The sequence below is a fragment of the Scyliorhinus canicula genome, chromosome 18 (assembly GCF_902713615.1).
Source record: "Scyliorhinus canicula chromosome 18, sScyCan1.1, whole genome shotgun sequence".
Lineage (NCBI taxonomy): Eukaryota > Metazoa > Chordata > Chondrichthyes > Carcharhiniformes > Scyliorhinidae > Scyliorhinus > Scyliorhinus canicula.
The window spans coordinates 69,546,005-69,572,464 of NC_052163.1; the positions used below are offsets into that span (position 1 = coordinate 69,546,005).

A 26,460-nucleotide genomic window follows, 5' to 3' on the forward strand; every position below is an offset into this window, starting at 1 on the left:
CCTTCTTCACAGCTCTATCCGCTTGAGTGGCAACTTTCAAAGATCTATGAACATAGACCCCAAGATCTCTCTGCTCCTCCACATTGCCAAGAACCCTACCGTTAACCCTGTATTCCGCATTCATATTTGTCCTTCCAAATGGACAACCTCACACTTGTCAGGGTTAAAACTCCATCTGCCACTTCTCTCAGCCCAGCTCTGCATTCCATCTATGTCTCTTTGAAGCCGACAACAGCCCTCCTCACTATCCACAACTCCACCAATCTTCGTATCATCTGCAAATTTACTGACCCACCCTTCACTCCCTCATCCAAGTCGTTAATGAAAATCACAAACAGCAGAGGACCCAGAACTGATCCCTGCGGTACGCCACTGATAACTGGGCTCCAGGCTGAATATTTGCCATCCACCACCACTCTCTGTCTTCTATCGGTTAGCCAGTTTGTTATTCAACTGGCCAAATTTCCCACTATCCCATGCCTCCTTACTTTCTGCACAAGCCTACAATGGGGAACCTTATCAAATGCCTTACTAAAATCCATGTACACTACATCCACTGCTTTACCTTCATCCACATGCTTGGTCACCTCCTCAAATAAGTCAATAAGACTTGTAAGGCAAGACCTACCCCTCACAAATCCGTGCTGACTATCCCTAATCAAGCAGTGTCTTTCCAGATGCTCAGAAATCCTATCCCTCAGTACCCTTTCCATTACTTTGCCTACCACCGAAGTAAGACTAACTGGCCTGTAATTCCCAGGCTTATCCCTATTCCCTTTTTTGAACAGGGGCACGACATTTGCCACTCTCCAATCCTCTGGTACCACCCCTGTTGACAGCGAGGACAAAAAGATCATTGCCAACGGCTCTGCAATTTAATTTCTTGCTTCCCATAGAATCCTTGGATATATCCCGTCAGGCCCGGAAGACTTGTCTATCCTCAGGTTTTTCAAAATGCCCAACACATCTCCCTTCCTGACAAGTATCTCCTCGAGCTTATCAGTCTGTTTCACACTGTCCTCTCCAACAATATGGCCCCTCTTGTTTGTAAATACTGAAGAAAAATACTTGTTCAAGACCTCTCCTATCTTTTCAGACTCAAATAGAAGACATCCTGCCGATGAGTGTGCATGTGGCGGAGTGGGGTGTGGGAAAGAGGGGGGCTCTCTTCTTGGACCCTTGATGCCTGCTGATACTCACTTGACTGAGAGCGAGAAGTCTCCAGGTGCACTTTCACTTTCCCGTATGAGGAAGGCTCCATCGTGCCTCTGTTTGCTGAGCAGCTCCTCTGCTTTTGCTCTGGAGATTTTCCCAAAGAACCATCTGTAGAAAGGAAACAGTGGAAAGTCACTTTCGTGCCCAGTCCTAAATGCCAGGCTGGAAGGTGCAAGTACTAACTCTCACCCAAATTATCAGAACTATTCATATTTATACTACAATTGTCCAGGTGCTTCAGAGACACAATTAAGTGACACAAATTGGCTAAAGAACAAAGGCATTAGGATAGGTGGCCAGCAGCTGTGAGGTTTTAAGGAACAATCTGATTAAGGAGGGAGGGAAGTAGAGGGATTTGAGTTCTTAATGCCCAAACAGTTGAAGGCAATTGATGGGTCTCCAATTTTTGAGCAATGAAAATCTGAGAAGATTATATCTACAAGACACACCTGAGCAACTCACCAGAACCCATTTGACAGCACCTAGAGAGCAAGTGCAACAAACACAGGCACATCACCAGGTTCCCCTCCAAGCCACATACCATGCTGACTTGGAAATATTCCTTCACTGTAGCTGGGTCAAAGTTTTGGAACTCTTCTTATCTACACAGGTAAGGTGAATTAACCATGGTTATGTCCCATTGTGTCCAAAGTTGTGCAGGTTACGGGGATAGAGTGGGAACTGGACCCAAGTAGTGTGCTATTTCGGAGGGTCAGTGCAGGCTCAATGGGGCGAATGGCCTCCTTCTGCACTGTAGGGATTCTATATTACAACAGATGTCAGGACAAGATCAGAATAGTCAAGTCTAGAGGTAACAAAGGCATTGGATAAGAGTCAGCAGTGGATGAGCGGAGGCAGAAAATCAATTTTACTGGACTTGGTTCATCCTACTTTGTGATAGCAACCACCTGCTAACAGGACTCCTCACTCCTTCCACAAACACATTGAATTATCTCTTTTTTTTAAAAACAATTTTTATTAAGATGTTCAAAAACATATCAAAAACATAAAATAACAACAAGAAAACTATTAACAACAACAAAAATAAGAAAAAAACACAATAACCCCCAAAACCAACCCCCCCCCCCCCCCCCCCCCCCCAGTAACTACAAAAAAGAAATAGATAAGCACCTGGCATATTCAATATACACATTTCTCCCTTCCCCCGCAACAAAGCCGCTCCCTCCCCCCCTCCCTCCCTCCCCCCTCTCCCTCCCTCCGTCCGGGGATGCTGCTGCTGCCGGCCTATTTTCCTACCGTTCTGCCAGGAAGTCCAGGAAAGGCTGCCACCGCCGAAAGAACCCCTGTACTGATCCCCTCGGGGCAAATTTCACCCTCTCCAATTTGATGCACCCCGCCATATCATTGATCCAGGCCTCCACGCTTGGGGGCCTCGCATCCTTCCATTGAAGCAAAATCCTACGCCGGGCTACTAGGGACGCAAAGGCCAGAACATCGGCCTCTTTCGCCTCCTGCACTCCCGGCTCCACTGCAACCCCAAAAATTGCGAGTTCCCAGCCTGGCTTGACCCTGGACCCTACCACCCTCGACACCGTCCTTGCTACCCCCTTCCAAAACTCCCCCAGCGCTGGGCATGCCCAAAACATATGGGCGTGGTTCGCTGGGCTCCCCGTGCACCTAGCACACCTGTCTTCGCCCCTGAAAAACCTACTCATACTCGTCCCGGTCATGTGGGCCCTGTGCAGCACCTTGAACTGTATGAGGCTAAGCTTCGCACAGGAAGAGGAGGAATTCACACTCTCCAGTGGAATCGGCCCACGTCCCCTCCTCAATCTCCACACCCAGCTCCTCTTCCCATTTACCCTTCAGCTCCCCCACCGAGGCCTCATCCACCTCCTGCATGACGTGGTACATGTCCGAAATCCACTCCCTCCAACCCACACCCCTGAGAGCACCCTGTCCCGAACCCCACGTGGGGGCAGCAGAGGGAACATCTCCACCTGCCGCCTGGCAAACACCCTAACCTGCATGTACCTAAACATGTTCCCCGGGGGGAGCCCAAACTTCCCCTCTAACTCACCCAGGCTTGCGAAACTCCCATCCACAAACAGGTCCCTCAACCTCCTAATACCTACCCTGTGCCAGCCAAGAAACCTGCCATCGATGCTCCCTGGAACAAACCGGTGGTTCCCCCATATCGGGGACTCCATTGAGCACCCCACCTCCCCCCTGTGCCGTCTCCATTGCCCCCAAATTTTGAGGGTAGCCGCCACCACCGGGCTCGTGGTGTACCTCGTTGGAGACCTCGTTGGAGGGAGCGGCAACGGCGCCGTTACCAGCGCCTCCAGGCTCGTGTCCACGCAGGACGCCATCTCCATCCTCTTCCATGCTGCCCCTGCCCCGTCCATTACCCACTTACGCACCATCGCTGCGTTGGCAGCCCAATAGTACTCACAGAGGTTGGGCAACGCCAGCCCCCCCCATATCCCTGCCCCGCTCCAAAAACACCCTTCTCACCCTCGGAGTCCCATGCGCCCATACAAATCCCGTGATACTCCTGTTGACCCTCCTAAAAAAGGCCTTCGGGATAAGGATGGGAAGGCACTGGAACAGGAACAAAAACCTCGGGAGCACCGTCATCTTGACGGACTGCACCCTGCCTGCCAGCGACAGCGGCAACATGTCCCATCTTTTAAACTCCTCCTCCATTTTCTCCACCAGCCTAGTGAGGTTAAGTTTGTGAAGGGCCCCCCAGCTCCTAGCCACCTGGACTCCCAGGTACCGAAAGCTCCTCCCTGCCCTTTTCACTGGGAGCCTACCAATCCCCTCCTCTTGATTCCCCGGGTGCACGACGAACAGCTCACTCTTACCCAGGTTGAGCTTATACCCAGAAAAGTCCCCAAATTCCCTAGGGATCTTCATCACCTCCGGCATTCCCCCCACTGGGTCCGCCACATACAGCAAGTCATCTGCGTAGAGTGACACTTGGTGCTCCTCCCCGCCCCGCACCAGACCCCTCCAATTCCCCGACTCCCTCAACGCCATGGCCAGGGGCTCAATTACCGACGCAAAGAGCAAGGGGGACAGGGGACACCCCTGTCTCATCCCCCGGTACAACCGAAAGTACTCCAATCTCCTCCTATTTGTGGCTACGCTCACCATCGGGGCCTCATATAACAGCCTCACCCAACTGACAACCCCCTCCCCGAACCTTTCCAGCACCTCCCACAAGTACCCCCACTCAAACCTATCAAAGGCCTTCTCCGCGTCTATTGCTACCACTATCTCCGCCTCCCCTTATACCGCCGGCATCATGATAACATTCAGAAGCCTACGTATATTGCTGTTCTGCTGCCTTCCCTTCACAAACCCTGTCTGGTCCTCATGAATGACCCCCGGCACACAGTCCTCTATCCTTGTAGCCAAGATCTACGCCAACAGCTTGGCATCCACATTTAACAACGTGATCGGCCTATATGATCCACACTGCAGGGGGTCCTTGTCCCGTTTAAGGATCAAGGAAATCAGCGCCCGTGACATAGTCGGGGGCAAAGCCTCGTTAAAGGTCCTAACCAACAGGGGCCCAGCAGGTCTGCATACATTTTGTAAAATTCGACCGGAAACCCATCAGTCCCCGGCGCCTTCCCCGACTGCATGCTATCTATCCCTTTGACCAGCTCCTCCAGCTCAATCGGCGCCCCCAGCCCCTCCTCCACCTTCGGAAATCTCAGCCTGTCCAAAAAGCGCCCCATCCCCCCCTCCCAACCGGGGGCTCAGACCGGTACAATCCCCCATAAAAGTCCCTGAAGACCCCATTAATGTCCACCCCCCTTCGCACCACATTGCCTCCCCTATCCGCTGGCCGCGTCGCGCTTACGAAGCTGATGCGCCAGCATCCTACTCGCCTTACATTGAATTATCTCTGTTGGCTTGGTCTGCTTCACTGTCTTATCCGATCATTTTTTTTGAAACTCTCACCCAATAGTTGAAAGGGCTCAATTGAACATTCTTATTTTTTATCTCTGTCCCTGGGATTTGAATGCTTTGCTCAAATCCACAGAGACCAATGTGCCAGGGCTGGTTATGTCAATTCTCCTCAATCTGGATATCAGTTGGTTTCAGCTTATCTTCAGGCCGAGCACAGTGCATCGACACCATCTGTACACCAGCCTGCAAGTAGAGTACAGGAACTATTGTATAACCAGCCAACTGATGCCACATCTTGAACATCTGACCTCCCCACGAAGAATGATGGTTGCCTGTCAGCAAGTTTGAAGCAGTACATGAGAAAATAAAAAATGAGTCGACTATTCACAGCTTTGAGACCGCTCCACCAGATGAGATTGTGACTGATCTTCTATTTAACACCATTTTTCTGAACTAGCAATGTATCCCTTGATGTTTTTATTTGTAGAAAACCACCGATCTCAGTCATGAACATACTCAATGACTGACCTTTTGCAGCCCTCTGAGGCAGAGAATTCCAAGATTCACCACCCCCCAATGACCTGCCCCTTATTCTCAGACTGTGTCCCCTGGGGCTGCCAGCCAAGAACAAGAACAATACGGCACTTTGGCCCTCCAAGCTTGTACCGGTCATGATGCTAACCTTTGCCAAAACCCTCAGCACTTCTTTGTATCGTATCCCTCTATACCCATCATCCTATCCATGTGTTTGTCAAGATGCCTTTTGAATGCCGTTCATGTATCTGCTTCCACAACCTCCCCGGGCAATGCGTTCCAGGCACTCACCACCCTCTGCGTAAAAGAACTGCCTGACATCTCCTCTAAACTTTGCCCCACGGATCTTAAACCTGTGCCCCCTGGTGACTGATCCCTCCACCCTTGAGTTGGATGAACTACGGATCGTTCGGGAGGCAGAGGTGGTCATAGACAGAAGCTTCAGGGATGCAGTTACTCTGAAGAATGAAGATAGATGGGTGACGGTGAGAGGGGCTGGGAGGAAGCAGTCAGTACAGGGATCCCTTGTGGCCGTTCCCCTTAGTAACAAGTATACCGCTTTGGATACCAGTACAGGTCTCTGGCACAGAGTCTGTCCTTCTTGCTCAGAAGGGAAGAGGGGGGGGGGGGGGGGGGGGGGGAGAGGGGCAGAGCATTAGGCATTGGAGGCTTCATAGTTAGGGGGATAGATAGGAGATTCTGTGGGAACGAGGGAGACTCGCTGTTGGTGTGTTGCCTCCCAGGTGCCAGGGTCTGTGATGTCTCGGATCATGTTTTCGGGATCCTGAAGGGGGAGGGGGAGCAGCCCCAAGTCGTGGTCCACATAGGCACCAACGACATAGGTAGGAAAAGGGATAGGGATGTAAGGCAGGAATTCAGGGATCTCGGGTGGAAGCTTAGAACTAGAACAAACAGAGTTATTATCTCTGGGTTGTTACCTATGCCACGTGCATGCGAGACGAGGAATAGGGAGAGAGAGCAGTTGGACACGCGGTGCAGGAGGGAGGGTTTCAGATACCTGGATAATTGGGGCTCATTCTGGGGTAGGTGGTACCTCTACAAACAGGATTGTCTACACCTGGACTAGAGGGGTACCAATATCCTGGGAGGGGAAATTTGCTAATGCTCTTCGGGAGGGTTTAAACTAATTCAGCAGGTGGATGGGAACCGGAATTGTAGCTCCAGTATACAGGAGGTTGAGAGTGGTGAGGTCATGAGTAAGGTTTCATGGTTGCAGGAGTGTACCGGCAGACAGGAAGGTGGTTTAAAGTGTGTTTACTTCAACGCCAGGGGCATCCGGAATAAGGTGGGTGAACTTGCAGCATGGTTTGGTACCTAGGACTTCGATGTTGTGGCCATTTTGGAGACATAAGGGCAGCACGGTAGCATTGTGGATAGCACAATTGCTTCACAACTCCAGGGTCCCAGGTTCGATTCCAGCCTAGGTCACTGTCTGTGCGGAGTCTGTACATCCTCCCAGTGTGTGCGTGGGTTTCCTCCGGGTGCTCCGGTTTCCTCCCACAGTCCAAAGATGTGCAGGTTAGGTGGATTGGCCATGATAAATTGCCCTTAGTGTCCAAAATTGCCCTTAGTGTTGGGTGGGGTTACTGGGTTATGGGGATAGGGTGGAGGTGTTGACTTTGGGTAGGGTGCTCTTTCCAAGAGCCGGTGCAGACTCGATGGGCCGAATGGCCTCCTTCTGCATTGTAAATTCTATGATAATAACATGGCTGGAGCAGGGACAGGAATGGTTGTTGCAGGTTCCGGGTTTTAGATATTTCAGTAAGCTCAGGGAAGGTGGTAAAAGAGGGGGAGGGGTGGCATTGTTAGTCAAGGACAGTATTATGGTGGCAGGAAGGATGTTTGATGAGGACTCGTCTTCTGAGGTAGTATGGGCTGAGGTTAGAAACAGGAAAGGAGAGGTCACCCTGTTGGGAGTTTCCTATCGGCCTCCGAAAAGTTCCAGAGGTGTGGAGGAAAGGATTGCAAAGGTGATTCTGGATAGGAGCGAAAGTAACAGAGTAGTTGTTACGGGGGACTTCAACTTTCCAAATATTGACTGGAAATGCTATCGTTCGAGTACTTTAGATGGATCCGTTTTTGTCCAACGTGTGCAAGAGGGTTTCCTGACACAGTATGTAGATAGGCCAACAAGAGGCGAGCCCACATTCGATTTGGTACTGGGTAATGAACTAGGACAGGTGCTAAATTTGGAGGTAGGTGAGCACTTTGGTGATAATGGCCACAATTCAGTTACGTTTACTTTAGCGATGGAAACGGATAGGTATATACAGCAGGGCAAGAGTTATATCTGGGGGAAAGGCAATTATGATGCGATGAGGCAAGACTTAGGATGCATTGGATGGGGAAGGAAACTGCAGGGGATGGGCACAATTGAACAGCTACTGCGTGTCCTTGATAAGTATGTACCTGTCAGGCAGGGAGGAAGTGGCCGAGCGAGGGAACCATGGTTTACTAAAGTAGTTGAATCACTTGTCAAGAGGAAGAAGGATGCTTATGTAAAGATGAGAAGTGAAGGTTCAGTTAGGGCGCTCGAGAGTTACAAGTTAGCTGGGAAGGACCTAAAGAGAGAGCTAAGAAGAGCCAGGAGGGGACATGAGAAGTCTTTGGCAGGTAGGATCAAGGATAACCCTAAAGCTTTCTATAGATATGTCAGGAATAAAAGAATGACTAGGGTAAGAGTAGGGCCAGTCAAGGACAGCAGTGGAATGTTGTGTGTGGAGCCCGAGGAGATAGGAGAGGTGCTAAATGAATATTTTTCATCAGTATTCACGCAGGAAAAAGACAATGTTGTCGAGGAGAATACGGAGATACGGCTACCAGACTAGTAGGGCTTGAGGTTCATAAGGAGGAGGTGTTAGCAATTTTGGAAAGTGTGAAAATAGATAAGTCCACTGGGCCGGATGGGATTTATCCTAGGATTCTCTGGGAAGCTAGGCAGGAGATTGCTGAGCCTTTGGCTTTGATCTTTATGGCGTCATTGTGTATAGGAATAGTGCCAGAAGACTGGAGGATAGCAAATGTTGTCCCCTTGTTCAAGAAGGGGAGTAGAGACAACCCCGGTAACTATAGACCAGTGAGCCTCACTTCAGTTGTGGGCAAAGTCTTGGAAAGGTTTATAAGAGATAGGATTTATAATCATCTAGAAAGGAATAATTTGATTAGGGATAGTCAACATGGTTTTGTGACGGATAGGTCGTGCCTCACAAACCTTATTGAGTTCTTTGAGAAGGTGCCCAAACAGGTGGACGAGGGTAAAGCAGTTGATGTGGTGTATATGGATTTCAGTAAAGCGTTCGATAATGTTCCCCACGGTAGGCTATTGCAGAAAATACGGAGGCATGGGATTCAGGGTGATTTAGCAATTTGGATCAGAAAGTGGCTCGCTGGAAGAAGACAAAGGGTGGTGGTTGATGGGAAATGCTCAGCCTGGAGTTCAGTTACTAGTGGTGTACCACAAGGATCTGTTTTGGGGCCACTGCTGTTTGTCATTTTTATAAATGACCTGGAGGATGGCATAGAAGGATGGGGGAGTAAATTTGCAGGTGACACTAAAGTCGGTGGAGTTGTGGACAGTGCGGAAGGATGTTGCAGGTTACAGAGGGACATAGATAAGCTGCAGAGCTGGGCTGAGAGGTGGCAAATGGAGTTTAATGCAGAAAAGTGTGAGGTGATTCATTTTGGAAGGAGTAACAGGCATAAAGAGTACTGGGCTAATGGTAAGATTCTTGGTAGTGTGGATGAGCAGAGAGATTTCGGTGTCCATGTACATAGATCCCTGAAAGTTGCCACCCAGGTTGATCGGGTTGTTAAGAAGGCGTACGGTGTATTCGTTTTTATTGGTGCAGGGATTGAGTTTCGGAGCAATGAGGTCATGTTGCAGCTGTACAAAACTCTGCTGCGGCTGCATTTGGAGTATTGCGTGCAGTTCTGGTCGCCGCATTATAGGAAGGGTGTGGAAGCATTGGAAAGGGTGCAGAGGAGATTTACCAGGATGCTGCCTGGTATGGAGGGAAGATCTTGTGAGGAAAGGCTGAGGGACTTAAGGCTGTTTTCGTTAGAGAGAAGGTTAAGAGGTGACTTAATTGAGGCATACAAGATGATCAGAGGATTAGATAGGGTGGACATTGAGAGCCTTTTCCCTCGGATGATGTCCAGCATGAGGGGACATAGCTTTAACTTAAGGGGCGAGAGATATAGGGCAATGTCAGAGGTAGGTTCTTTACTCAGAGAGTAGTAAGGGCGTGGAATAACCTGCCTGCAACAGTAGTGGACATGCCAACATTAAGGGCATTTAAATGGTCATTGGATAAACATATGGATGATAAAGCAATAGTGTAGATGGGCTTTAGAGTGGTTTCACAGGCCGGCGCAACATCGAGGGCCGAAGGGCCTGTACTGCGCTGTAATGTTCTATGTTCCATGTTCAGAACCTTCCATTCAGAAAAACACCTTTCTACTGCTGCCGTCTGTATCCATTTTACCACCTCCTCTCTGATCCCGTATGACTTCACCTTTTGCACCAGTCTGCCATGAAACACCTTGTCAAAGGCTTTTAAGTCCATGTAAACAACATCCACTGCCCTCCCCTCATCAATCATCTTTGTCACCTCCTCAAAAAACTCGATCAAGTTAGTGAGGCACGACCGCCCCTTCACAAAATCAGACTGTCACTTATGAGTCCATTTGTTTCCAAATGGGTATAAATCCTGTCCCTAACAATTCTCTCCAATAATTTACCTACTACTGACCTGAGGCTCACTGGCCTATGGTTTCCAGGATTATCCCTGCTACCTTTCTTAAACAGCGGTACCACATTCGCTATTCTCCAGTCCTCTGGGATCTTACCTGTAGCCAATGAGGATACAAAGATGTCAGTCAAGTGCATATTGTAGATTGTACATCAAGCTGCCACTGATGGTCGGTGTTGAAGGGATTCAATGTTTGTGGAAGGAGCAGCAATCAAGTGGGCTGCTTTGTTCTGGATGGTATCCAGCATTTTGACTGTTGTTGGACCTGCACTCATCCAGGCAAGTGGAGAATGTTCCATTACACTCCTGACTTGCGCCTCGTCGATGGTGGACAGGCGCTGGGGAGTCAGGAGGTGAGTTACTTACCATGGCATTCCTAGCCTTCGACCTGCTCTTGTAGTCACAGTATTAATATGGCTAGTCCAGTTCAGTTTCTGATCAATGGTAACCCCAAGGATGTTGATTGTGGGGCATTCAGCGTTGGTAATGTCATTGTACGTCAAGGGACGATGGTGAGGTACTCTCTTTTTGGAGATGGTCTCATAGCAACCTATAAAATTCTAACAGAACTGGACAGGGTAACTGAAGGAAGGATGTTCCCGATGGTGGGTGTATCCAGAACCAAGGGTCACAGTCTGAGGATACAGGGGAGATTTTAGGACAGAGATGAGGAGAAATTTCTTCACCCAGAGAGTGGTGAGCCTGTGGAATTCGTTACCACAGGAAGTAGAGGAGTCCAAAACATTGTATGGTTTCAAGAAGCAATTAGATATAGCACTTAGGGCAAAGGGAATCAAAGGATATGGGGAAAAGTGGGATTAGGCTATTGAGTTGGATGATCAGCCATGATCACAATGAATGGTGGAGCGGGCTTGAAGGGCCGAATGGCCTCCTCCTGCTCCTATTTTCTCTATGTTTCCATGGTCATTACCTGGCACTTTTAACTTGCCACTGGTCAGCCCAAGCCAGGATATTTTCCAGGTCCTGCTGCATTTGAAAATGGACTTCATTGTCTGAGTCGTCGCAAATGGTGCTGAACATTGTACTGTCATCGGCGAACATCCCCACTTCTGATCCATGGTGGAAGGTCATTGATGAAGCAGCTGAAGATGGTTGGGCCTCAGACATTACCCTGAGGAACTTCTGCAGTGATGTCCTGGAGCCGAGATGATTGACCTCGACCATCTTCCTTTGTGCAGGCATGACTCCAACCAGCTTTCCCCCAGATTCCCATCTACTGAAGTTTTGCTAGGGCTCCTTGATGCCATACTCAGTCAAAAGCTGCCTTGAATACCTCTGGCATTCAGCTCTTTTGTCCATGTTTTAACCATGTCATGAAGTCAGCAGCAGTTAGGGGCGGCACGATGGCACAGTGGTTCACACTGCTGCCTCAGCTCCAGGGCCAGGTTTAATTCCACCTTGGGTGACTGCCTGTGTGGAGTTTGCACTTTCTCCCTGTGTCTGCATAGGTTTCCTCCAGGTGCTCTGGTTTCTTCTCAGTCCAAAGATGTTGTGATGTGAATTAGCTATGCTAAATTGCCCCTTGGTGTCCAAAAAGTTAGATGGGGTTACTGGGTTATGGGAGTAGGATGAAGGCATGGGCATAAGTAGGGTGATGTTTCTAAGGGTCGGTGCAGGTTCGATGGGCTTCCCTCTGCACTGTAAATTCTATGATTGTATGAGTAACCTCAGCGGAACCAAACTCAGCGCCCGTGAGCAGGTTATTTTTAGATGTGCCTGGTGTTGCTCCTGGCATGCTCTCCTGCATTCTCCATTGAACCAGGGTTGATCCCCCAGGATCAGTGCTGGATCTCTTATTGTTTGTGAAATATATAAACAATATAGATGACAATGTGTGGAGGGAGGGGTTCATGATAAGTAACTTTAGAGATGGCATGAAGATTGGTAGGGTGGTTAATAGTGAGGAAGATGGTCTTAGGTTGCAAGAAGAAATCAGTGGCAGATGGAATTTAAATTTGAAAAGTATGAGGGAAAGCACTTGGGAAGGAGCAACAAGATGCAGGGATGTACTTCTGAGGCTATTTAAGGCTCTGGTCAAACCCTATTTGGAGCATTGTGAGCAGTTTTGAGCCTTGTATCTTAGGAAGGATTCAGAGGAGATTCACAAGTATGATCCCTGGAATGAAGAGCTTGTCGTATAACGGTTGAGGACACTGGGTCTGTACTCGTTGGAGTTTAGAATGATGAGGGGGAATCTTATCTAAACTTACAGGATACTGTGAGGCCTGGATAGAGTGGACGTGGAGAGGATGTTTCCACTTGCAGGAAAATCTAGAAGCAGAGGACACAATCTCAGACTAAAGGGAAGATCCTTTAAAACAGAGATGAGGAGGAATTTCTTCAGAGGGTGGTAAATCTGTGGAACTCTTTGCCGCAGAAGGCTGTGGAGGCCAAATCAGTAAGTGTCTTTAAGACAGAGATAGATAAGTTCTTGATCAATAAGGAGATCAGGGGTTATGGGGAGAAGGCAGGAGAATGGGGATGAGAAAAATATCAGCCATGATTGAATGGTGGAGCAGACTTGATGGGCTGAGTGGCCTAATTCTGTTCCTATGTCTTATGGTCTTATAAGGGAGTACTCAATGAATGCAGGACACTAGAAAGCTCAGAGGAACATAGGGATCTCGGGTGCTTGTGCGCAGATCTCTGAAGGCAGCAGGACAGGTTAACAGGGTAGTTAAGAAGGCATATGGGACACTTGCGTTTATCAGTTGTGGCATAGATTATAAGAGTGGATTGTTTTCTTTAGAGCAGAGAAGGTCGAGAGGTGACCTGATTGAGGTGTATAAGATTATGAGAGGCATGGACAGGGTGGATAGGAAGCAGCTGTTCCCCTTAGTTGAAGAGTCAATAATAATAATCTTTATTAGTGTCACACGTAGGCTTAAATTAACACTGCAATGAAGTTACTGTGAAAATCCCCTAGTCGCCACAGTGCGTCGCCTGTTCGGGTACACAGAGGGGGAATTCAAAATGTCCAAATCACCTAACAGCGCATCTTTGGGGCTTGTGGGAGGAAATCCAAAGGAAACCCATGCAGACACAGGGAGAGCGTGCAGACTCCGCACAGACAGTGTCCCAAGCCAGGAATCGAACTTGGGGCCCTGATCATCAAGCCTGGGCGATTTATCTACTTTAAGTCCCAGTTCATCACTTACACGAGTCCCTTGATTCCCCATTTATCTGGGAGGATTTTAGTATTTTCCTCCTTGAAGTGTGATGAATGTAAGAAATTGTTTTTTTTTCCCAGTAGTTATTAAAACCTGGGTTACGATGCATACAGACAGAATGAGTGCTAGAGTGTTGATTAAGGTGTCATAAAAGTGAGATAATTATTGATTTGCAGGTGAAGTCTTCTCATAATAATGGGGCAGCACGGTAGCATTGTGGATAGCACAATCACTTCACAGCTCCAGGGTCCCAGGTTCGATTCCGGCTTGGGTCACTGTCTGTGCGGAGTCTGCACATTCTCCCCGTGTGTGCGTGGGTTTCCTCCGGGTGCTCCGGTTTCTTCCCACAGTCCAAAGATGTGCAGGTTAGGTGGATTGGCCATGATAAATTGCCCTTAGTCCAAAATTGCCCTTAGTGTTGGGTGGGGTTACTGGGATAGGTTGTTGACCTTGGGTAGAGCGCTCTTTCCAAGAACCGGTGCAGACTCGATGGGCTGAATGGCCTCCTTCTGCACTGTAAATTCTATGATAAATCTTAGGAACCATTTACTCGTTTACAGATAGCTAGCTAATGGAATATTGTTGGACCCTTGGGGTGTAGATAATTTATGAGGGGTATTGTGTTTGGTCCTGGCTGAATAAGTCAATGGAAATCTTGTAAGACGAGACAAAAGGATGCCTTATGCTTTGGTACAGATGGTGTAGTTAATGGAAGGATCAGGTCTGTCTGAAGAGTCAGTAGGTCCAATAATCTGAACAGAGCCGTTCAAGTTTGGTCCTGAAAGAGTCTCTCTCCAAAGATTCTGCAGAGAAAAGCAAGTAAAATCCTGGTTGTTAACTTCATTCATGAGTGCTATTTAATGTATATTGGTTTGCTTAATTGAAATACAGTGGAATCTAGGTTTTTTTTTTCTTTTACTTAAGAACTGTTGTAATTGTTAACTATAAAGCTATTTCTTTGTTTTAATGTGGTTAATTCTGTGATTAAATTAATGTTTATTTTCACATAAAAAGATACCTATTGGTCACAGGTATACAAATTAAAAATAGTTGGGTTCTCGGACGGGACCATAACAGAAGACAAACATAGAATTTACAGTGTAGAAAGAGGCCATTCGGCCCATCGAGTCTGCACCAGTCCTTGGAAAGAGCACCCTACCTAAGCCTACCCTGTCCTCGCAACCCCATCTAACCTTTTATGGGCAATTCACCTGAGGAAGGAGCAGTGCTCAGAAAGCTAGTGACTTGAAACAAACCTGTTGGACTTTAACCTGGTGTTGCAAGACTTCTTACTGTGCTCACCCTAGTCCAAAGCCAGCATCGCAACAGCATAATATCCAGACAGTCCATTAGCTGGTTAATTTAACCAGGTTACTGAGCACCTTCTGATCAGGTACAAGGTTCAAGCACATTAATCAACGCATTAACAGAGGATAGAGGGTGGAATCAGGTACAATGCGTCAGCCCTACAGTGGACTAAACTGCCCATGCTCACGCAGTGAATGGCCACTACCAGAGTGCTGTGAAACTGTACCAGTGAATAACCTTCATTAGAACCAGAGAGTCTATAAGAACGATGGGGGAGGGAAGTATAATAAAACAATGAATAACTCCCATTCTTATTAATACAGCCAAGGCTCAGCTTACTACGTGAGCCGAAGCATGAATTCTGCTACTGGAGGAGTAAAACATTAATTTCAACTTGGACAACTGGTTACTTTAGAGATCCATGTGAAAAAGGTTGAACTTAAAAAAAAACTGTTTAGATCTTAAATGAAGCTGACAATGTTAATTATTTTTCTTTAATTTAGATTACCCAATTGTTTTTTCTAATTAAGGGGTAATTTAGCACATCTTTTGGGTTGTGGGGGTGAGACCCACGCAGACACGGGGTAAATGTGCAAACTCCACACAGACAGTAACCTGGGGCCGGGATCGAACCCTGGTCTCGGCGCCGTGGGGCAGCAGTGCCATCGTGCTTCCCTGACAATATTAATTCTTAAGCATTTCCTGGAAATAATGTAAGAGCAGAAGCACATGGTTGGTGTCGAGGAAGGAGAGGGATATTAGCAGCGTGGCCACCATCTTATTGTGTGGCAGCACTCTTGCCTCAGTCAAAAGCTTGTGGATTCAACTTGGTTTGTGCACAAAATGTAGGCTGCAATTCCAGTGCAACGCTGAAGCAATGTGGCACTGTCGGAAGTCTTGTTTTTTTAGAGAAGGTACTAAATCGACCCTGCATTTTCAAGTGATTGCATAATACCATGTGGTCATAAACAGGGCCTAATTTTAAGGCCGATTAAATGGGATATCTTAATTTAAAGAATTGGGCACTTTAAAAACCACAGTCTGCAGAAGCCTGCAGAATCCGAATATACAGAACTCAAGACAAGTGGTCAGGGTCTGCCTGAAGCAGGCCCTGAATAACCCATCAATTGGAGGGCAATGGGAAAAGGGTGAGGAAAGAGTGAGTAGATGAGGTTGCCGCAGAGAGCTGGCACAGACACAATGGGCTGACTGGCATCCTATGCCGTAACCAAAAGGAGCAGATGCAAGCCATTTGGTCGATCGAGTCTGCTCTGCCATTCAATGAGATCATGACTGATCTGATATGATAATCCTCATTCCACTTTCCTACCTTATCCCCATAACACTTGATTCTCTTACTGATTAAAATCTGGCTGCCTCATCCTTGAACATACTTAGCAACCCAGCCTCTACAGCTCACTGCGGTAAAGGATTCCACAGATTCATTTCCCTCCAAGAAATTTTTCCTCATCCTGGTGTTAAATGGGCGACCCTTAATCTGAGATCATATTCTCTGGTCCGAGGATCTCCCACAAGCCGAAAAAACTTCTTGGCATCTACCCTGGCAAACCCCCTGAGAATCCGATGTGTGTCAGTAAGATGGCCTGTCATTCTTCTAAACTCCAATACAGGCCCAACCTACTTGACGTCTCCTCAGAAGAAAATCCATTCAAACTCGGGATCAACCTAGTGAACCTTCTCTGGACCGCCACCAGTATATCTTTCTTTAGCTAAAGGGACCAAAACTTCAGCTCACAGTATTCCAGGTATAGTCTAACTAATGCCTTGTATAGTTTTAGAAGGACTTCCCTATTTTTATACTCCATTATGTTTGAAATAAAGGCCTACATTCCATTTGGCTTCCCTTTTACCTGAACTTTTACCTGAAAAGCATGGTAGCTTTTTGTGATTCATGTGCGAGGACCCCCTCCCCTCCCCCCACAAAGCCCTGTGCTGCAATTTTCTGCAGTCTTTCGCCATTTAAATAATATTCAGCTCCTTTATTCTTCCGACCACAAGTGCATAACTTAACATTTCCCTACATTATATTTCTTCTGCCAAGTTTTTGCCCATTCACCTGTCTATATCCCTCTGGAGACTATTTTATGTGTCACCCTCACAACTTGCCTACCCACCTACTTTTGTGTCATGTCCAAAATTGGCAATAGTACATTGACTTTCAATGCCAAAGTCATTGATATATATTGCCAATAATAGTGGCTGAAAATACCCCTCTTATACCAAATCTCGGTCTTCTATCAGTTAGCTAATCCTCTATCCATGCCAATATACTAAACCCAACACCATGGGCTCTTATTTTATTAAGTAGCCTTTTGTACGGTACTTTATCCAACGCTTTTTGGAAATCCAACTATATTACATCCACTGGTTCCTCTTTATCTACCTGCAAAGAATTCTAATTCATGTCAGGTATGATTTCCCCTTCATGAAGCCATGCTAAGTCTGCTTGATTATATTATGCATTTTAAATGCTCTGCTGTTACATCCTTTATAATGAACTCTAACATTTTCCCAATGACAGAAGGTAAGCTAACTGATCAATTTCTGTCTCCCACCCTTTTTTTGAAATGAAATGAAATGAAATGAAAATCGCTTACTGTCACAAGTAGGCTTCAAATTAAGTTACTGTGAAAAGCCCCTAGTCCCCACATTCCGGCGCCTGTTCGGGGAGGCTGGTATGGGAAGAACAGTGTTAATATTGGCAGAATTTAACGATTCTTGGAAGATTACTAGCAGTGCATCCTTTATCTCTGTAGTTATTTCCTTTAATATCCTGGGATCCAATCCATCAGGTCCAGGAGACATATCGGCCTTTAGCCCCATTAGTTTAACTAGTATTTCTTCTCTAGTGATTGTTATTGTACTTTTTTCCCCAACTTCTTCTGACCTTTGATTATTTAGTATTTTTGGAATGCTATTAGAGTCTTACACCGTGAACATTGATGCAGAGTATTTGTTTAACTCTGCTATTTCCTCAGTCACATTCTCTAAGGGGCATGCGTTCCCTTCAGCCCCTTTCTTTCATTTTATATATTAAAGAAGCTTTACTGTCCATTTTTATATTACTTGCTGGTTTACCCTCAGTTTATATTCTCCAAGATTCTTTTCCTTGTCCCTTTCTCTACGGCATCACATTTGCAATCCTCCAGTACCCCGGAACAAATCCTACATTCAGAGGGGCCTGGAAAATTTCTGTCAACGGCTCCGCAATATGCTCCCTGACCTCTCTCAGCAATCTAGGATGCATCTCATCTGGGCCTGGCACCTTCTCTACCTGGAGTGTTGCCAGCCTTTTTAGTACCTTTCCATGATCTATCACTATACTGCTCAGTTGCCCAACACCCACATTTTCAACTGAGCCATTGTCACCATCTTCTAATTCGGTAAAGATAGAAGCAAAGTACTGTACCCAATTACTTTTTTTCCAATTGAGAGGCAATTTAGCTCAGCCAATCCACCTACCCTGCACACCTCTGAGTTGTGGGGTGAGACTCACGCAGACACGGGGAGAATGTGCAAATTCCACATGGACAGTGACCTAGCGCCGGGATCGAACCCGGGCCTTCGGCACCGTGAGGCAGCAGTGCTAGCCACTGCCCGCCATGCCGCCCCTGCAAAGTATTCATTTAGTACCACTGCAATACCCTCTGCCTCAGTGATCAATAAGGGACCCTGCTTGTCCCTTATGTGCCTCACTCTATCCTTCATTAATCGTTTACCATTAATATGCTTGAAGAACATTTTACCATTTATTTTAGCACAGCCTGCAATTCTTTTCTCATGTTTCCTTCCTTATTTCAGCCCCTCCCCTGCATGCGAGATATTCTTCCTGATTTCTTAAGCTATTATTATTCCGGCATGCATCATATGCCTCTTTTTTCTTCCTTATTTTATCATCAAAGTGGCAGAGTTCAAAGCAGCTCTCGGTTAAAAAAATTGTTTGTGCAGAACACAGGAGATCAATGAGTGCTTTGAGTGTGCATATGTGCGCAGGCACCCGCCCTTCCGTGCGCTTCTGTGGGATCAGAATTTTCCTCTGTAGCAACTAATTTCTTTTCCCCTTTCGATATTTTTTTAAAGAAGCACAAGCACATTACAACCTATCTAAAATGCACGAATAATCCAGCTCCCTTGGAAACACATATTATGGGTCAGGGTTTAGAGAACCCCAAAGTGTATCATGGAGTTCACCTGACCCACAACTTTTACTAGATTGCGGTATGGGGAGCACACAGCCCACTCTACAGGTGTGGTACAGCAGAAATGGAAAAGTATTTTTCAAAGCAAAACAATGTTTATTCTATGAACTCAAATTAACCTTTTTAAAACATAGTGAACATCTTAGCAACCATCAATTCATATATAACCCCCAAAGAATACAACACTAAGTAATCCTTAAGCTGTTCTTTTAACATACTTTAAAAAAAAAAACTTTAAACAGAAGCACATCAGGTTAAAGTCACTAGTGAGAGCAGCTATTAGTTTTAAATCACCAAAGGATCGATTTACAGTCTTTAGATTACAGAGAGAGAGACTCATACACCTTCTGGCTGTGACTGTAGCTATCCAGCTCTGAAAACGAAACTAAAACACACCCTGCGGCAAACAGCCTAAAACGAAAGTAAAAAGCTGACAGAAAGCCCAGCTCCACCCACACTCTGACATCACTGATAAACACAAATGTACTTAAAGGTACATTTCTTAAACACCCATTTCTTAAAGGTACTCTCATATGACACCTTCCTCCCCCCAGCCCCCCCCCCCCCCCAAGAAAAAAAAATAAACCATCAACTTCAAGATGGTTTCATTTTTCACCTTGCACCATCCTTTACGAAATGCACACAGTAAATATACATTTTCGTTTCAAAAAACAACACACGCGAACAGGTATAATATAGTCCTTTTTTTTTGTTCTTCTTCCTCCAACTAAAATCCTTCACGATTGTCAGTCTCTTTGCACAAGGTGGTCTCTACACGATCCAACCATTTCTCTACGCCTCGGCATTTCTTTTTAAAGTCAGATACTTTAGTTCAATCTGATCACCCTTGTAATTCTCCAAAACAGGAGCATTGGTTATCACAGCTTTCAGGCAGTCAAATGCCTGTTGAAAGTCCGCTGTCCACTGAGATTTACGACGTTTCTTCAGCAAGTCCTTCAGTGGAGCAATCACGCTCCCAAATGTTCGATCAAATCTACTCATGCCAAGAAATCGCATTATTTCCCTTTGTGTTGAGGGTATCGGAAACTCCTCAATAACTGTTGGTTTCACATCCCGTGTGACCATTCGACCCTGTCCGATTGTATGGCTTGGGCTTTTCCAAATTCACTTTTGGCTAGGTTCATCACCAAACCCGCCTCCTGAAGTCGATCGAATAACTCCATCAGATGCTTCAAATGTTCTTTCCATGTCTGGCTGAAAATGACCAGATCGTCGATGTATACCGCACAATTGGGTAATCCTGAAATGACTTTGTTAGTTAACAGTTGAAATGTGCCTGGTGCGTATTTCATGCCAAATGGCATAACTTTGAATTGGTACATATCACCTGGAGTCACAAAAGCTGAAATCTCCTTCGCCCTTTTGGACAAAGGTACCTGCCAGTAACCTTTAAGTAAATTCAGTTTGGAAATAAAAGCTGATTGTCCCACTTTCTCAATGCAATCCTCCAAAGGTGGGATAGGATAAAAGTCCATTCTTGTAACTGCATTAACCTTTCTATAGTCCACACACAACCGTTGGGTACAGTCTGGTTTTGGTACCATCACTATAGGTGAGCTCCATTGGCTGCAACCCACTTCAAGTATGCCATTTTTAAGCATACTCTCAATCTCTTTGTTAACCTATGTCAATTTTAAAGGGTTAAGTCTATATGGATGTTGTTTGATTGGAACAGCATTTCCCACATCTACATCATGTATAGCCATTTTTGTACTTCCCAATTTTCTCCACAAACTTGCCCACGTGATGTCAATAACTCTTTCAGGTCAGTCCGTTTTTCCTCAGAAAGGTAACTCAACAATTTATCCCAATTTTTAAGAACATCCTAATTTTCCACTTTAATTTGAGATATGTCAAATTCACAATCATCTGGATTTGGTTCGTCACATTGAGTTAGAATCATTAAAACGTCCTCCTTTTTCTCTCCTTCCCTTTCAAAATACCTCTTAATAATATTCACATGACACACTCGGTGAGTCTTCCTTCCATCCAGCGTTTTTACCACATAATTCACCTCACTTAATTTCCTTTCAATCTGATAAGGTCCACAAAACCTTGCTTTTAAAGGTTCACCTACCACTGGTAACAATACTGAAACTTTATTTCCACTGGCAAAACTACGAACTTTGGATTTCTTGTCCGCTACCCAATTCATCACATTTTGTGCAACTTTTAAATGTTGTCTAGCCAAGTCACCTGTTCTATTTAATCGTTCCCTAAAATTTGACACGTAATCCACTAATGTAATTTCCGATTTCTCACTCACCAATTTTTCCTTCATCAATTTAAGTGGTCCTCTTACCTCATGACCAAACATTACTTCAAAAGGACTAAATTTGGTTGACTCATTAAGTGCATCCCTAATTGCAAACAGTAAAAATGGAATTCCTTTATCCCAATCCTCTGGATAATCTTGACAATAAGCCCTCAACATTGTCTTTAATGTCTGATGCCACCTTTCTAACGCCCCCTGCGATTCTGGATGGTACGCAGTTGATTTAAATTGTTTTATTCCTAAGCTATCCATAACTTCTTTGAATAACCTTGAGGTAAAATTTGATCCTTTATCTGATTGTATTTCTGTGGGTAGTCCGTATCTAGTAAAGAATTTAAGTAACACTTCCACAATCTTTTTAGCTGTAATATTACGTACTAGAATGGCCTCTGGAAACCTAGTAGACACATCCAGTGTCGTCAAAAGATATTGATTCCCACTTTTGGTTTTCGGAAGCGGTCCTACTCAATCAATTAGGACCCTTGTAAAAGGTTCCTCAAATGCTGGAATGGGTACCAAGGGTGCTTGTTTTATCACTGCTTGAGGTTTCCCTATCACTTGACATTTGTGACATGATTGACAAAATTTGACTACATCTTTGTGTAGTCCATGCCAATAAAAATGTTTTTGTATCTCAGCTTGAGTTTTCCTTATTCCCAAAAGACCTCCCACTGGTACCTCATGTGCAACTCGCAACACCTCCTTTCTATACCCTACCGGCAATACTACTTGATGAACTTCTGCCCATTTTTCATCCGCCTGAATTTGTAAAGGTCTCCATTTCTCATCAAGACATCACTTTTACGGTAATAACACACTGGTATACACTCAGATTCCTCTTCCGCATATGCTTTCTGATAGATCCGTTTTATTTCTATATCTTTTTGTTTCAACTCCGCCAATTTTCCTGAACTAAAAATAACCACCTCATCCTCCACCTGTTCTTGTTCTTTTTCAACCATCTGATCAAAAATCGTTTCTGATAATTGCACTTCAACTTCATCTTCACTGTTTGATTTCTCCTCTTGTTTTAACCTGTGACTTTGCGACCTTGTTACTGCACAATCCGGAAAAATCCCAGGATATTCGTCCTTCAACACTTCATTGATTTTCCAGTGGCTTATCAACCAAAGTAGGCATCACTCCCACCTGCGATCCAGCTATAACATTACCCAAGATAAACTGTATTCCTGGACAAGATAGTTTCTCTATTACTCCTACTACCACTTCACGACTCTTCACTGGACTTTCCAACCTTACCTTATATAATGGAACGCTACTCCTCTCACCCTGAATTCCACATATTACCACCTTTTCTGGCAGCATTCTTCCCAAACAACATAACTCCTCATCTCTTACCATTAAAGGCTGATTCGCTCCCGTATCTCTTAAACTTGTGACTTCTTTACCTGCTCCTCCTGATACACGAGTAAATTCTTCAAAGAGATCTGGCACCTTCTTATCAATCACCTCTTGATCAGGCTGTACAATCTTTTGCACCTCCTTCACTTCACTTGGGTTTTCCTTCACCACTTTAACAAACCCCACTGTTTTATCCTGTTTTACCATATCAGCCTTCCCAGTGCTTTTCTTCAACCACCAACACTGTGACTTTACATGGCTTAGTTTATTACAGTGAAAGCATTTGAAACTTTTCATGTCTTTTCCACCCTCCTGGACTTCTTTTTTAATCTGAGGTAGACTCTCCTTATTATCTCCCATCAGATCACCTTTACCTTTATCAGTTGAGTATTTCTCATGTCCCCAGTTTCTATCCCTCACAGGCTGAAACTGATGTCGGAAACCAAGCTTTGGACATATTTAAATAGATCCCCACCAAGCCTTCGACTATGACGTTCTTTCTCACTATCCTCATCACTATATCCAACTGTACGTTTCCCTTTACGTCTGCCAATTTTAACTGACTGTCACGTTTCATGGCCATTTTCTGAAGTTCAAACTCTCTCTTTAGCTTTTTCCCTGATCTTTTCATAGAATTTACAGTGCAGAAGGAGGCCATTTGGCCCATCGAGTCTGCACCCTACCCAAACCCATACCTCCACCCTCTCCCCATAACCCAGTAACCCCACCTAACACTAAGGGCAATTTGGACACTAAGGGCAATTTAGCATGGCCAATCCACCTAACCCGCACATCTTTGGACTGTGGGAGGAAAACGGAGCACCCGGAGGAAACCCACGCACACACGGGGAGAATGTGCAGACTCCACACAAACAGTGACCCAAGCCGGGATTCGAACCTGGGACCCTGGAGCTATGAAGCATTTGTGCTATCCACAATGCTACCGTGCTGCCCGTGCTGTTCTGCTCGGGCTATTCTTTCTTTTCTCCTTTCTTCTCTCTCCTTTTCTTTTTCCTCTCTCTCTCTTTCTTTTTCCGCGCTCTCTTTCTTTTTCGTCCTTTTCGTATTAAAGCTGCTTTAATTCTTTCTCATGTTCCATTTGTTTAATTTGTAACTGAATTTTTGCCATTTCCAATGAGTCAAACTGTATCTCAGGCAACTTTAAATGCTTAGCCACCGCCATAATTGCCTCACCTTTTCGCATTTTGTCAGGTAATGTTAACTGCAATGTTTTTGCCACATCTAACAGTCTCTGTCTATAAGGTACTGCGTGTGACCATCTCCTCTCCCAAAAACTTCAGAGCCTCTGAAAGAGCCATTGTCCACAACACACTCCCCACTGAAACTAGAATACCACACCTGATAAGCAACCACAATATTATCACCCCTCACTGTCTTTAAGTTCACTAAGCCAATCCAATAGATAGACTTGTATCCCAGACGAACCCCCAATTTGTTATGGGCCAGGGTTTAGAGGACCCCAAAGTGTATCATGGAGTTCACCTGACGCACAACTTTTAATAGATTGTGGAACACACAGCCCACTTTACAGGTGTGGTACAGCAGAAATGGAAAAGTATTTTTTTTTAAAGAAAAACAATGTTTATTCTATGAACTCAAGTTAACCTTTTAAAACATGCAGTGAACATCTTAGCAACCATCAATTCAAATAAAACCCCCAAAGAATACAACACGAAGTAATCCTTAAGCTGTAATTTTATGAAATGAAAATCACTTATTGTCACAAGTAGGCTTCAAATGAAGTTACTGTGAAAAGCCCCTAGTCGCCATATTCCGGCGCCTGTTCGGGGAGGCTGGTACGGGAATTGAACCGTGCTGCTGGCCTGCCTTGGTCTGCTTTAAAAGCCAGCAATTTAGCCCTATGTTAACATCCATAAGACTTTAAAAAAACCTTTAAACAGAAGCACATCAGGTTAAAGTCACTACTGAGAGCCTTAAGTCACCAACGATCGATTTACAGTCTTTAGATCAGAGAGACTCATACACCTTCTGGCTGTGACTGCAGCTTTCCAGCTCTGAAAACGGAACAAAAACACACCCTGCAGCAAACAGCCTAAAACAAAGTAAAAAGCTGACAGACAGCCCAGCTCCACCTATAAACTGACATCACTGATAAACACCCATTTCTTTAAGATACATTTCTTAAACACCCATTTCTTAAAGGTACTCTTAAATGACACACAGTAGAACCTCCTTATACTCTCTATCTATCACAATCAAGTTGATCAAGGTATTCAAAGAAGAATTCAATTGCTATCTGAAAAGAATGCTGACGTTTAGGGGGATAATGCAGGGAGTGGGATGGTAGGATGTTCTTCAGCAAGCCAGTGCAGACTCAATGGGTGGAATGGTCTCCACCTGAATGGTGAAATCTTGAGCTTTAATTAACAGCACCTAATGCACCAGTGTGCACATTTCAAATGGCACTCAGCATCTATTCTCATGTCCTAAATGAGACTGAATTTAGCATGGCTCATTTCATTTGTGCTGTGGACTTGTCGGAGATGGAGCAAGCTCACAATTTGGGGGGGGGGAGGGGGAAGAGAATGTCGTCAGGAGTCAGCTGGGGGTGGCGGACGGAGGTCGGGGAGCCAGGGCGTGGGAGGGAAAGGTCGAAAGAGGCCGGTGTGGGGCATGTTGTGAAGAGCCACTGGGGGTGGAGGAAGTCGAGGGGAGCCGGGCGAGGTCGAGGGGAGCCGGGCGAGGTCGAGGGGGGCCGGGCGAGGTCGAGGGGAGCCGGGCGAGGTCGAGGGGAGCCGGGCGAGGTCGAGGGGAGCCGGGCGAGGTCGAGGGGAGCCGGGCGAGGTCGAGGGGAGCCGGGCGAGGTCGAGGGGAGCCGGGCGAGGTCGAGGGGAGCCGGGCGAGGTCGAGGGGAGCCGGGGCTGGGCGAGGTCGAGGGGGGCCGGGGCTGGGCGAGGGGAGCCGGTCGAGGGGAGCCGCGGGCCGGGCGAGGTCGAGGGGGGCCGGGCGAGGTCGAGGGGAGCTGGGCGAGGTAGAGGGGGGCCGGGCGAGGTAGAGGGGAGCCGGGTGAGGTAGAGGGGAGCCAGGCGAGGTAGAGGGGGGCCGGGCGAGTTTGAGGGGAGCCGGGAGGTGGGGGACAGGGAGGCGAGTGAGTAGCCAGGTATGGAAAGGAGGCAGGGTGTTGGGGGAGGTTAAATGGTAGGGAGGAGCCTGGGTGGGGAGGTAGAGAGAAGGCAGTCCAGGGGGCGGTGGAGGGGAGAAGGGGAATAGATAAGGGAGTGAGGGATGAAGATCTTTTTAGTAATAATCTTGGCTACATACCATCTTGGATCGTACATGTGACTGGGCGGTCTGTGTGAACTTAGTGTCCCAGAAACTTTGAAGTTCAAAAGATCTTGGCCCTTGGCAAATGCAACAACCTCAGCATGAAGCTGTGCCTCTACCCTTCATGGTGTTGATGTATTTCACATGTTGCACAGTATGCCCATTAAAATGGTTGCTTTCTCAAGCAGAGGTTACAACGAACACTAAGATCATGTCACAGAATGAAGGTGGAATCGGATGAATGTGACCACAAAGCCCTTACAGGATATGACAGCGGTGAAGATCTGGGCTTGGCTCCATTGATGATGCTGTGTCAGACTGGGAAGGAATCATCCACTTCCTGTGTTTTCCAGTCATTCACATAGCAA

The 26,460-nt window shown here is 46.2% G+C and overlaps 1 protein-coding gene across 1 annotated transcript in view; it reads right to left on the reverse strand.

Annotated features, from left to right (window-relative positions):
• LOC119952857 (growth factor receptor-bound protein 2) overlaps positions 1-26,460 on the reverse strand; it is a 195,323-nt gene that overhangs the window by 12,528 nt on the left and 156,335 nt on the right. The window contains exon 3 of the mRNA XM_038776415.1: positions 1,201-1,323. Within this exon, the coding sequence (XP_038632343.1) occupies positions 1,201-1,323 (123 nt within the window). The remainder of the gene's footprint in view (positions 1-1,200; positions 1,324-26,460) is intronic.